This window comes from Tiliqua scincoides, chromosome 6 (assembly GCF_035046505.1).
Source record: "Tiliqua scincoides isolate rTilSci1 chromosome 6, rTilSci1.hap2, whole genome shotgun sequence".
Classification (NCBI taxonomy): Eukaryota; Metazoa; Chordata; class Lepidosauria; order Squamata; family Scincidae; genus Tiliqua; species Tiliqua scincoides.
The window spans coordinates 54,054,677-54,067,317 of NC_089826.1; the positions used below are offsets into that span (position 1 = coordinate 54,054,677).

The following is a 12,641-nucleotide window of genomic DNA, read 5'->3' on the forward strand; positions in this document are numbered from 1 at the left end:
TCCTAACACCATGTAGGGTACGAATCCTATTCAAAGTTTTCCAATGCTGGCGAGGTAAGTTGAAACCTGGCACTTTACGTGTAGGATCATCTATATAACTACCTGTTTCTGAGTGTTCGACTGCCCATTTAGCTTTCCATTGGGCATTGATGTTATGCGTAAAATTGTTGTGCAGATGTTGTGCGAGTGCCAGAGAAGGCTTCCTGGCTGTCGCAAAAGTGCCTTTATGTGCTTTGCTGGTGCTTAAGCTGCTGGCGTGTGGCTGAAGGTCTGGAGCTTTCCTGCATGCACTGGCAGCTGTCAGGATGCTTGCCGGAGCAGGTAAGTCCAGTGCAGGGATATGGGGAGGGCAGGGAGAAGGTGGAACAGGGAGGAGATGTGGCAGAGGATGGGTAGATTGGACCTGGAAGGGAGGTGGAATTGGCTGTGCCAGCGCGCACCATATCCAAATACCCTTCCCGGGCCTGATCCATCTGCATGGACTTCACAGCTGGATCAACTTAGGCAGATCCAAGTTGACCCGTTGTGGCTGCTGGGGCTTACAAATGTCCCCTTACCTCCATCAGCCTAAACACCCCCACAGGATGTAGCAGAGGCCATGCCAGCACCTCTGTATCACCATGTGAGGATTTAGGTAGGATTGGGTTATAAATTTCTGAGGATTCTTGGAGGCAGTGAAAGTGGAATAGAGCTGCTATTTTTCTCTGGAAGGAGGAGGTAAAATTAGAACATGCAGTTTGGCAATATAAATATGCTGGGTGAATGGAGGCCAAGCCTCAAGGGAACATATAGAGAGGTGTAGAAGAATCAGTGCAGAGATGTCAGATGCCTCTGGGGGTGGTGAGGAAACAGCAGGTGGCAAATCTGCAAGGATTTGTAATATCTGAAACTGCAGCGGGAAAGTCTTCAGGGCTCGTGTGTGTGGAGGGGTAGGATGGAGCAAACACTCTTGCCATTCATACTGTGTGTTTGATCAGTCAATTTGTTTACTAAGTACACTGCAGTCAGAGAAGCACCGAATAGACTTTATAGTGAATTGAATTCTCCTCCGAGTGGAGGTGCCATCTGTAAGGCAGACAGAAGAGATGTAGTAGATCCTCACATTATACATGCTGGCACAGTTCCTTTGAAGTTACCTGAAAAAGCTCCATTTATGCCAGATAAGGATCTGACTTTGTACTGCTTCAACCGCAGTCTGTTCCTCAGAAACCAAAGTCAATTTATTTCCGTGCTGATCCAGGCTGCTGGAAAGAAGCTTGATGACATGAATCACTTCATTGGTGCCTAATGTACCAGGTGTTTTGTGAGTGTGTGATAAAATACAGCCTCTGGTGTTGCCCTCTGATCCTGGCCTATCACCTTTTTAATTTGGAATTCAGCGGATGATCAGTAAAATAAGAGTACTCCTAACTGTGCAGCATATGCCAGCAGGCACAGATAAAATGTTCCTCTCTCTGCTGATTTATTTTTTACTACTCTTGGGGGGCTGAGACAATACTGTGAAGTATCTCGGTTCAAGGCAAAATCTATATTTCTTGAGTGAGAATGTTTTCTTCTTCAGAAATCATCTTTATAAAAGAAGTGCTGACACAGTTGGAGCTATACAACCCTAATCTGATAGCAATCAATCTTCTCAAAGCATACAGTTAGGCCAACACTTATGGTTGGCTCTAAATTGCTAAGGCAAGGAGCCACAACCATTGTAAAAAAATAATGCCCAAATTGATTTTCTTGGTCTCAGTCTAAGCTAGTATCTCAACTTTCTGTTCGTATCACACGCAGCAGCCTGTTTCTAAAACTTTTCTATGTGTTTTTGTGGCTATTGGTGTGCTGATACATTTATCTGTTAAACTACTCTAACCTGCAGTATTGATGTCACACCTTCTGAGTGTCCATACAACAATCCCTTAAGGTAGGCTGTTATTACCTTCTTGTTACAAATGGAGAGACTGGCGTCAAAAGATAATGGCTTTCCCAAGGCCAGCCGTGAATCTGTGGCTAGGCTGAGAAAGGATGAGGATTTTCAGTGCGAGGCTTCATGATTAGTCTCTACACTCGCGCGCTCTCTCTCTCTCTCTCTCTCATACACACACACACAGGTGTGTGACCACCACTCACAGTCTGTGTGCAGGTAGTTCCGCATGCAGAAAGGTTGCAAGATACTGTCCTACTGATGAAGGTTCAGAAGTGGGTAGCATTCTATAATTAAAGTTGCCATCCTAATTATCTGGGGGTATGTTCCACTGAAATCAGTGACACTTCTGAGGAGGCATGCATAGGATTGTGCAGTAAGATAAACAGGCAGTTGCTGGCACTCAGCATATGAGTTCAAGGCTCCTCAGATGTGACATAAAAGTATAGCAGACCCCTGTATCAAACATTCTGGATGCTTAATGCTTCAACCACAAACACAAGGTGAGTCGTGCTAGGAATAATACCTGATGCTATTTCTTATGGCCAGTGGTGTAATGGTAAATTTTGAAGTACAGGAGCTCATCATGACATCCCCAACTCCTACTATAGCTATGCCCACTAAGAATATGCAGCTAAAAAATATCAACTTTACATTTAAAACATAATTTAATATGTTGCTCGAGTCTTTAAGCCATGGATTAAAACCCATTATAGGATCTAGTCCCAGTGTTTCACTTTCAGCTGTGGGAAGCATCTTCAGGAATTGTAAAAGGGTTGTAAACTTTACATTTCTTCATATATTTTTTTCTCTCCTGCCACTTATTCCTACTTTGAAACTTAATGCACTTCATTTGAAGATCTAGTTCATTTCACCCCAAACTCTTGGTGGGAGTTGCATAGTTTAAAAGAAACATATAGAAGTGGAAATATGGAATTATCTCAGATAAATATAAAAAGTACATTAGAGTGCTAGCTTCTGCATGTTTACTCAAAAGTGACTTCCACTGTATTCAGTGGGACGTACTTTCAGGTAAATTGGCCTAGGATTGTAGTCTTTATGTATTTGTTTCTCAGGCAGCCCTTGGGAAAGGAAATGGCCTATAAAATACATATGCCCCTAAGCAAATTTCTCAGCTTGTCTCCTGCTGAGCCTGATTGTTCTTTTTGGCCAATGTCCTTTGAAAAAAATTTCATAGACAGCACCTGAGTGACATCACTGTTCCTGCTGCCCAAGACGTCCTGGAGTCTCCTCCACCCCTGCTTATGACTATCCCAAGTTTGCAGCCAGAAATCTGTTTTGTTGCCACCAGCAGGGCCAAGTGGGGCGGAAGGGGGGGGTAGCATGCCGATACAAATTACCAGGGCCCAGCAGATCCGAAAGGGGTCCTGGGCCTGACTATGTTGCATATGTTTTTGACTTGTGTAAAGTATTTAGCTTGTCTGCCCTTGCTGGGAGACTCTTTTTTTCCCCACCAGGGCCCAAACCCACACTCAGCAGCCCTGGCCACCTTATGGCTGCAGTCCTAACCACACTTTCCTGAGAGTAAGCCCCATTGAACAAAATAGGACTTACGTCTGAGCAGACCTGGTTAGGATTGTGTCCTATATTGCCCAAATGTTCTGAAAATCTGAGCTACATCAAGTGACTTACGATTGCCTTCTCTTTTTCTTCTGGCCTTTCAGCATATATTATAGCAGTCTGTGATAGTGATTAAGCAACCAATTAAGCAATCTCTTTCAAGAACTGGTCCTGTGTGAATATATTACATTAAGTTCTGTTACCCTAGACATGTGAAATGTGACAAGACTCCTCATAACTTAGACATTTCAGCCTGGGTCCAGAGCAAGATAATGATACTTAAATCCCACCAAAGTGATGTGACCTTAGTTTCTACCCACAGTGATACATACTGAACCTCTATATATTTTATGTTGCAAATAAAATGATTCTCTACCTTGGTGATTTTTTTTCTCACCATTATGTATGTATTACTTGAATTCACAGTGTTCAGCTCATATTGGAATAAATTTGTAATAGTCTAGTAATCTATTCTGATAATTTTTTTTAAACAGTTTTGCAGTGTCCTTAAGGAACTGAAATGTGCATTTGGAATGAGAGACTTTGCATCAATTCATCAATTGATGACGAGAAGCCTCTTTTAACACTGGAAAAGTTCTTTGAATCATAGATGTGCCCACATAGCATATAAGACTTGAAAGCATTAATGTTCAGAATGGTTAGATTAATTAATCATACCTTTTAAATTTAAAATGCTTATCAAATATTAACCCCACTTGACCCTTCACTGGAAGAGCATGTAGTTCTGCTCTTATTTTAAGTGATCCATGTAAAATCTTCTGATTTAATCAATGATGCTGATGCTCAAGCACAGGAGTGCACTGTGTTCGTGCTGTCACGCATTAACTTCTCGTGCAAATGCCAGTCAAACGTGGTCCATGCTGTCAGCCTTGACAATTCCGATAACCCACGGGGATGTGATGAGAGATTTTGATTCAGTCCCCTCACTACCCCCTTAACAAGTCATTAAATGACTACAGCTTTCCATGTCAAACTATCTGTTCAGAGAGTTGCAAGCAGACCCAGTTATGCAATTATCACTGAGCATGCAGTCCTGAACTCTTCTCAAGGGACCAGGGCGTATATGTGTTTAAGATGGTTTCCAGACAATAGATTTGTCTGTCACAAAGTATTTCCATGCAAACTCTTGTTTCTACACAATCAAGTGTCTAGATAATGTAATTCTGCTTTGAATGCAGGCACAAGTTATAAGGGAGACTAGAGTTGATGCAATCAGAAATTCCTTTCAGGGAGGCTGTGTAACATGTTCATACGCCCTGTGAGAAAGCTAAGGAAGCAGTATCTAAGATTAATTTACAGCCCAATCCTGAGCTTCCTCCTGGAGCAGCAACACCAAAGTGGCTGCCACTGTATCCAGCAGATGCTGGAAAGCAACTGGAGGGGACTTTTGCTCTCTTCCCCTGGGAAAAACCCCAAGACCCACAAGGGGGCTTCTCAAGTCGGCACCAGCTATTTTGCCGGTGCAGATTTGAGAAACTCCACATCTGGCCTTTCAGCCTGACACAGGGTTCAGGATACAGCGGAGCAACCCCCCTCCCCCCCCACAGGCTGCACTTTAACCCGGTGGTCACACTTACCCCCCTGGTGGCAGCACATCCTCCTTCTGTCAGTGCTTGGCCTGTGCCTGACTGGCATGAGCACAACACCAGTTCTCTCTGCTCTGACGGTGTACTTTATGCGTTGAGTAAAGTACTCAGCGTACTTTATGACACGTTTACAGCACCCAGCACCAGCACTGGGCCACCTTAGAATTGGGCCCTTAGGCTGCAATCCTATACACACTCATCTGGGAGTAAGGCGCACTGAACTCAGTGGGACTTACATTTGAACAGACATGCATAAGATTGCCAGATGCTTAAAATAAATGTTTAAATGTTGTAGTCTCATCAAACGTTGTAGTGTCATATTCTCATTCCTGCCCCATTAAATCAGGCCCTCTTGTAATGAATTGAGGAGGTGTAGCAACAATGCCTGGTGGATCTTGCCCTTAGCTTCCTTTTAAGGCTCTCAGTTTGGATATCGGCTCTAATGGTACATTTAATCATGTAGACATTTAGTCTTATTAAGACTGTACTGAGACTACCAACTCATTTCACAGGAATGACTGAAGCCGTCAGATAATAATGGCTTTCTTAACTATTGACCTTGGCTGTAGTTAAAGCAGTAACCTAAAAGAAAGGAACCTTGTCTCAATACCAATTACATGAACTGCCCAGGCCTGCCTATAAGTCCATTATCTTATGGGAAAGGGTGTCTTTCTGGAACATCTTGTCTTGTCTGCAAAAACTTTGGTTCCTCACAACAATTAACTGACAGTTCTGCAGTGTAAGTTACAGAGCTCAATCCCATCCTGCTCCTAAACCAGCGGAGTGGACCCTACGCCAGCCAAAGGTGTCATGAACGTGCCATCAAGCACATTTGTGACACCCTGTGAGCGAGCAGCACTGGCAGGGACGCTTGCGCTTCCCTGGAAATGCTGAGGTGAGAGCCCCTGGCTTCTGGTGCAGGAAGGTGAGTCAAGCAGCACAGGGCCTTGGGGATGATGGCAGGGAGGGGGCATTTCTGGGCAGGGGAAGGCCTCCTCCACCGCATCCTAATCCCTTACCCCAAGGAAACCTCCAGCCGGCTCCCAGCTAATGCTGGATACAGTGCAGGCCGTGTGGTCTGGCTGCGCAAGTGCTAGTTAGGACTGGGCTGACGTGAAAAAATGTTCAGATTTACTTCTTGGTGTTTTAAACCTCTTCTTTCTCATGGCAAATTCTGCAAATTCTAATTCTCATCAGCCTGATTCTGCTTCCATCAGAGTCAACTGGAGTTTTCTAAATAACAAACAAAATTGCAAGTGCAGTGCCAATAGTACTAACTGTCAGGTCATCACCACATTCCTTATTATGTAAGTGGTCCAAGGCATACATTAGGTAATAGTAGGCAGTCTCCCTTGATTTCTGCTTACTTTATGCAATGATTCCCTTTCTCTTTTTTGAGCCCTCTGCCTTCCTTTCTCCTTCTCTCCCTCCCTCTTCCCATCACCTAGAACAGGAGTGAGGAACCTGCAGCCTTAAGGTCACTTGCATCATTTTTGGGTACCAGTTGCAAACTTTTGCATATTTGTTTGCAAATACTAAAGCTGTCTTTTATTTCAGAATATAACACCAAACTCAGGGTGGTGTTTTGTTTTTTTTGGTAACTTTTATTTGTTCTTTCCCATCAATTTTTTAGAGAGAGAACTATAACACGTTAAATAAAAATGTATTCCTTTTCTAGGTAAGGAAAGAAAAATAATGAAGTATAAATAAATAAATAAATAAATAAATAAATAAAATGTGGCCTTCTGATATAAAATGTTTCCCCATCCCTGAACTAGAATGTTGCAAAAGCAGCATCCAAGGTGCAAGGGGTTCTGGGAAATGAGGGGTTCTGGGAAAGGGGTTCTGGTTCTCCTGCAGTTCTCCAAAAGGGAAGGGAATGATCACTGACAATGGTGGTAATGATGGATGGATCACAACGCAAAGGAATATGGGACCAGGCCAAATTTTGAAGTGGTTAAGGGTTGCCTCCAGTTGCATTGCCAGGCTTGGTGGCTCCCAGGGCCAGGTGACATGATGGAACAGTGTAGCACCCTCCCCCCCCCACACACACACACACACGTGCCTGCTCTATCATCCTCTCCCCAGTGCACACACAGCCCTCACCTCTGAAAATGTCTCCATTTGGAGCCGTACAGAGATGAAGGGTGGGCTGATTTCATGGCATTTGCCATGCATACAAGGTAAGCATGGTTACCCCCCCTCCAGTGGAAACAGTGGGAAACCACCACTCTGCCATGGGGAGCAATGTACCCCCCCAACCCCGCCTCATCTACCCCACTGGTTGCCTCACATTGAGATGAGGCATTTTGAATTTGAGAGTTCATGTTCTAAGCTCCCTAATTCTAACATGTCCTCTATCATTAATTTCAGCCAATCATTCTACTTCTTGCAGGAGATGAAGGGTAGGCTGATTTCATGGCATTTGCCATGCATACAAGGTAAGCATGGTTACCCCCCCTCCAGTGGAAACAGTGGGAAACCACCACTCTGCCATGGGGAGCAATGTACCCCCCCAACCCCGCCTCATCTACCCCACTGGTTGCCTCACATTGAGATGAGGCATTTTGAATTTGAGAGTTCATGTTCTAAGCTCCCTAATTCTAACATGTCCTCTATCATTAATTTCAGCCAATCATTCTACTTCTTACAGGAGCAGCCTTCAAATGGCTATCATTGTTATTTAAAATGTTGAATTTCAAACTGAGTTGAGAGCGTTTCCTCAGTTCCACTTTGCTGCTACTCTGATATCCCTTGGGTTTTCAATCTGCTTCTCTCCCAGTAGGAAGTCTAGATTTCAAAATCTCGACAACGGATAACACATATACCTTCATGCTGTTGGAAAGACCACTGACCCATTTCTCCATAGAACAGGGCTCTCCCCGTTTTCTATCTCCCCTGCCTTTTCTCTCCCAGTGTGAATGGCTCTTACTGTTCTGCTGGGGAACCCGTTTTTCCCTGCCACCGATCTCCAGCCCACTGCTTCCAGATTCTGTCACTCTAGCAGCCACTGCATATGGATTTCTGGGCAGTTGTAGCGGACTGGATCTCAGTTTGGGGGAGATCGGCAGCAGGGAAGGATGGATCCCTGCTGGAACAGTAAGCACCTATCATACCAGGCAGTAGTGTAGTTAATGATCATGTAGTCCGGTGCCAAGCTCAAAATGTTGCCCTGGAAGTGATGTCACAACCGTAAGTGACATCATGCCTGAACTTTTAAAAAAGTGAAAATTAGGAGGAACCCACCTCCTCCCCACAGCAGCTCACCACCCACTTGCTCTGCTGCCTCCCCCCAGTCAGAGGCATAGCTAAGGCATCTATCTGCTACCCGAGGTCAAAGAACATTTTGTGCCCCCCTTCCCCGCATGATAAAATCAAATTTAATTAAGGAAATAAATAAAAAGTTATTGGTCCCATGCTGTATCATAATAACATCTCATTGGCACTCAGAACAATCAGTCTCATAGGTCGGTTTGGAGTAAGGCAAATCCACTTTTTGTTCCACAAGACAGTTGCATTTTCTGGTTAATTGACCATAACCTTTGATAGAATACAGATATTGCAGTGCTGTTTGTTTCATTGCAATCTGCATTAAATTACCTTTCCAATGATATCTAACATGATGGTATTATTCATACATACCAAGATTTTCACAATTTTGGTCACTAGTGTCAAGTTCAGCTTGTTGCCGCCCTAAAGCTTGATGCCCGGTGCAACTGCTACCCCGTGCACCCCCTTAGCTACGCCACTGATACCCAGGACACTTTTCCTGTTGTGCAGCAGTCTCCAGTTTGGAAATCGCTGCCATAGAAAATAATATTTCAATGTGTTTTGGGGGGAAAAAAATCATACCTTGCTGCAGGAGCAACACAAATGTGACCCTTTAGGATGAAAAAATTAAAATGTTGGACTTCTGCATTTTTAACCTGAACATTTTTGAAGAAATAAAAACATTTAAATTTATTCCATGTTGGCAAATCAGCTAGTCTACACCATTTATTTAAAAATAAGTGAATTGTGCAATTGCAGAATTGTTTTTAAATATATTATATAGATTGGTTTAGCTTTATTTTTTTTTCTTCCTAATAAACACCACCAAAATTGATTTAGAAGAAGAAGAAAAGCACAAACAGGAGAGTGTTTCTGGGGGCCATTTTAAATTAGAAAAAAAGACACGGTTAAATCTTCCTTCCCACAGTGCCCTGTTCAATTTTAAAATGTCAATACCCAGAATGATTTTTTTTTTAAGGTCACAGGTCAAGGATTTATTTTTATAGTTAATGTTTATTTTAATTCCTTACAACACCGGGAAATACACCTCTGGGAGTTGAAAGGACCATGAAGTCTGATATTGATTGGTGCTGCTCTGGTAAGCTTTTGTACTGAAGCAGAACCCAAATATCTGGAGAGGAATCTGACAGAAGTGGATTCTGCAAACCCCTGCTTTTGTGAAGAGTGGAGCATGTATCAATAAGAGATGAGAATCCATGTGCTGATAAGCCAGAGGTATCCATTTTATTGTATCTGAATAAATGTCATTCCCACAATTAGCTTTTAATTTAGGGACCACTGTTCTGCAAGGCACAAAGTGTCACTTAAGCAGGGCTGGTCTGTCCATGAGGGCGACTTAAGCAGCAGATTGACTAGGGGTGTTAATCTGCCTCACTCATATCCACTACTACTACTTCCTGAACTAGAACAGAAAGAGGCTGAAGTATGGGGAGATAGACACTGTAGTGGTCTCTAGAGCACAACTGGATGGAGCAGATGGGCAGGTGGCAGGAAAGGGGGCAGGGCTCTTCTCAACTTCCACCAGCACAGTCCTCCATTTGAAGAGATTACTGCATTTCAGTCAGCCTGTGGATGGGCCACATCACTTGTGATCTGTGGGAAACAGGCTATACCTCTTATAACAAGCGTGATTTATGTTAGAACTCCTAGATTTGGCTTTCCAAACTTAAACTTTCTTATCATGCTGTAGTACAACAGGTTGGTGAAATCAGTACATTCTTGGCTTTCTGAAGCTCTATGGAAGTAGATGGATGGGGAAGAGAAATGTTAATTTGGAATGGGGAGAAGAATTGACTGTGGCTACACTGCAGCGGCAGTAAGGATAGATCCACTGAGTGTGTGGTTGGATGCTTTCCCTCCTACAGACTATGTCCACTTTGTGACTGTAAAGCTATCCAAGTATTTTCCCACAAGTATACATTGCCATTTTGCCAACAATCACTCATACAACATTTGGAAAGTTTGAGATTGGCTTTGAATAAATTATTCAGACAATGAATTTGCCATAAACACAGACAAAAGGAAAAAACCAGCAAAGAATGACTGCATGCCAGACTATTGAGGTGCAACAGGAAGAAACAGGTGTACAAGGCTGCAGTTCTGTACACACGCTCCTGGAAGTAAGCCCCAATGAATACAGCGAGATTTATTTTTGAGTAAACAAGCATAAGATTTTGCATACAATACTTGCAGCACAAAGAAAGAAGAGTTCACTGCTTGTCTTTGACCACAGAGCTTTTATTACTCATATAAAAAGGATAATCTTTTACCTGGCAATCACCTATGTCCTATATGCTATAAATACTTTGGAAATACTTGTCCCTTTTTCATTCTGGGCAGAACATATATACAAAATCAAAAGCAGCCTTACGTAGTATTAATCTCGGTTCTGGAGAGCAGGCCTGTCTGTAATCAGTTGGCATTTGTTGCTTAATGCTTTTGTGTTCTCATTCCCACAGGATAAAACTTTGTTCCATCCAGTGAGCAGCAGCTGCATTGATTGCAACCCAGCAGAGAAGAAGATTTTCATGAACAGATGTGATCCTTTATCTGAAACTCAGCAGTGGATTTTTGAGCATATTAATACGACTGTTTTAGAAAAATTTAACAGCAAAACCAGCTCTTAGGGAGACGAAAACAGACTGTTCTGTACAGATTGCATACAATGTTTTGGCCAGCATCTGGGGTGAAAGAGTATGAAATTAAGTTTCCTAGATCCAGGAAAGCTGTTCTGAAGATTAAGTAAATGCCAGGGCAAAAGCCAACAGGCTGTCATTGCGGATGGACGATATCTGAAGAACTTGGCGGAGAACCTCACCAGCTGCTGCTGAGGCCTTGTGGGCTGATAATTCCCTTGCTGGTCAAGGGACAACTTTATTTAAAAAAAAATGTTTCCAAACACTCCATGTTAATAAAGCAAAACAGAGTTTTAGAGTTTCTCAGGTCAAACCCTGCTATAGTGAGTAGCTATGAATAGTTGCTGTTACTTATAGGGGATATATGGAATGCATGAGTGCTGTGGGAACCTACAGATAGCACAGGTGTAGAGCTAACCAGGTGAGCGGTGGGACATGATCCGTGTTGCCGAATTGTGAACAGGGCGTGTGGTGCCATTGTGTCCCCTTGGTGAAAGTCAGATTTGAGCAGGATAATTAAATAAGAGGCAGTCAAGGATCCTTTTAAGAAGCTCCCCACAACATTCCTTTCACTGTTGAAACAGGAATGGTCGAACAATGTACAAATAATTTAGAAATGCATTTTGGATAAAGCATGAAAATGACTGTAAGGTGTCAAACTCCCATTTCTCTTCTGCAGTTGAAGAAAGACTAATTTCAATCCCTGCAATTAAATAAAAAATTTCCATCCATTTTACACAGAGCTCCCAAACAAATCATCTGCACTTATTCACATTGAGTCATTTATGGGGTGAGCCAAAAAATGACATGAACGAGGCCACATCCTCGTTCATCTTTTAAAAAGGGAGCCTGTTACTTATAAAAGTAGCACAATGCAAGCTTTGCAGAAAGGATTTCCTCTCTGAAGTCTGCATTTCTTTCCTGGCACCTTTTAATAAAAGACGTATAAGTAGATTCAGATCAATACGATCACTATCTGGAGAGGCAGAATGAGTCTGACAGGGTGGGCTTGTGGCCAACCAAACATGGATATGCTGCCTTGAACCAAGCGGATGTTGGATTCTGCCAGCATTTACAGAGCCCTACAGGAACAGGAGACAAACGGAGGGAGAGTTCCTGTCTAACTGGGTATTTGGTGGAGAAATGACTGAAACTAGAGGCCACTGCTATAGCGTCAGTTCATACCTTTAATTGAAAGGACAGGTGTGTTTAGCATATCACCTTTGGCAGCTTTGTCTGTGCAGAGCTGACTGAGCACATTCTCTGTGCATGTTCCAAACTGTTCCAGAAACAGCTTAAAGATAGCACTCTCAGGCCATTGCTACATCTGTTGCCAGCACCATGTATCTCCCAGGGGTGTCCAGTGCAGGGGCAGCACATGAAGCAGGACCTTTCCACCAAGGTTCTTCAAAAAGTGCCGCCACCACAATTGCAGCTGTGGTCACACAAACACTCACAACCCATGCACTCTGAACAGCAGCTGGAGTACATGGGTCGTGAGTTTATGTGCTCACAACTGCAGTAGTGGTGGTGGGAGAGGCAGCACTTTTCAAAGAACTCCAGTGGGCCGATCTGGCCTCACTTGCCTCTCCCGCACCACACAGCACATCCCTG

At 43.3% G+C, this 12,641-nt stretch overlaps 1 protein-coding gene across 1 annotated transcript in view; it reads left to right on the forward strand.

Moving 5' to 3' along the window:
• GALNTL6 (polypeptide N-acetylgalactosaminyltransferase like 6) overlaps positions 1 to 11,945 on the forward strand; it is a 629,228-nt gene extending 617,283 nt beyond the window's left edge. Inside the window, exon 12 of the mRNA XM_066631983.1 lies at positions 10,851 to 11,945. Coding sequence (XP_066488080.1) covers positions 10,851 to 11,018 — 168 coding nt within the window. The 3' untranslated portion in view covers positions 11,019 to 11,945. The remainder of the gene's footprint in view (positions 1 to 10,850) is intronic.
• The last annotated feature ends 696 nt before the right edge of the window (positions 11,946 to 12,641 follow it).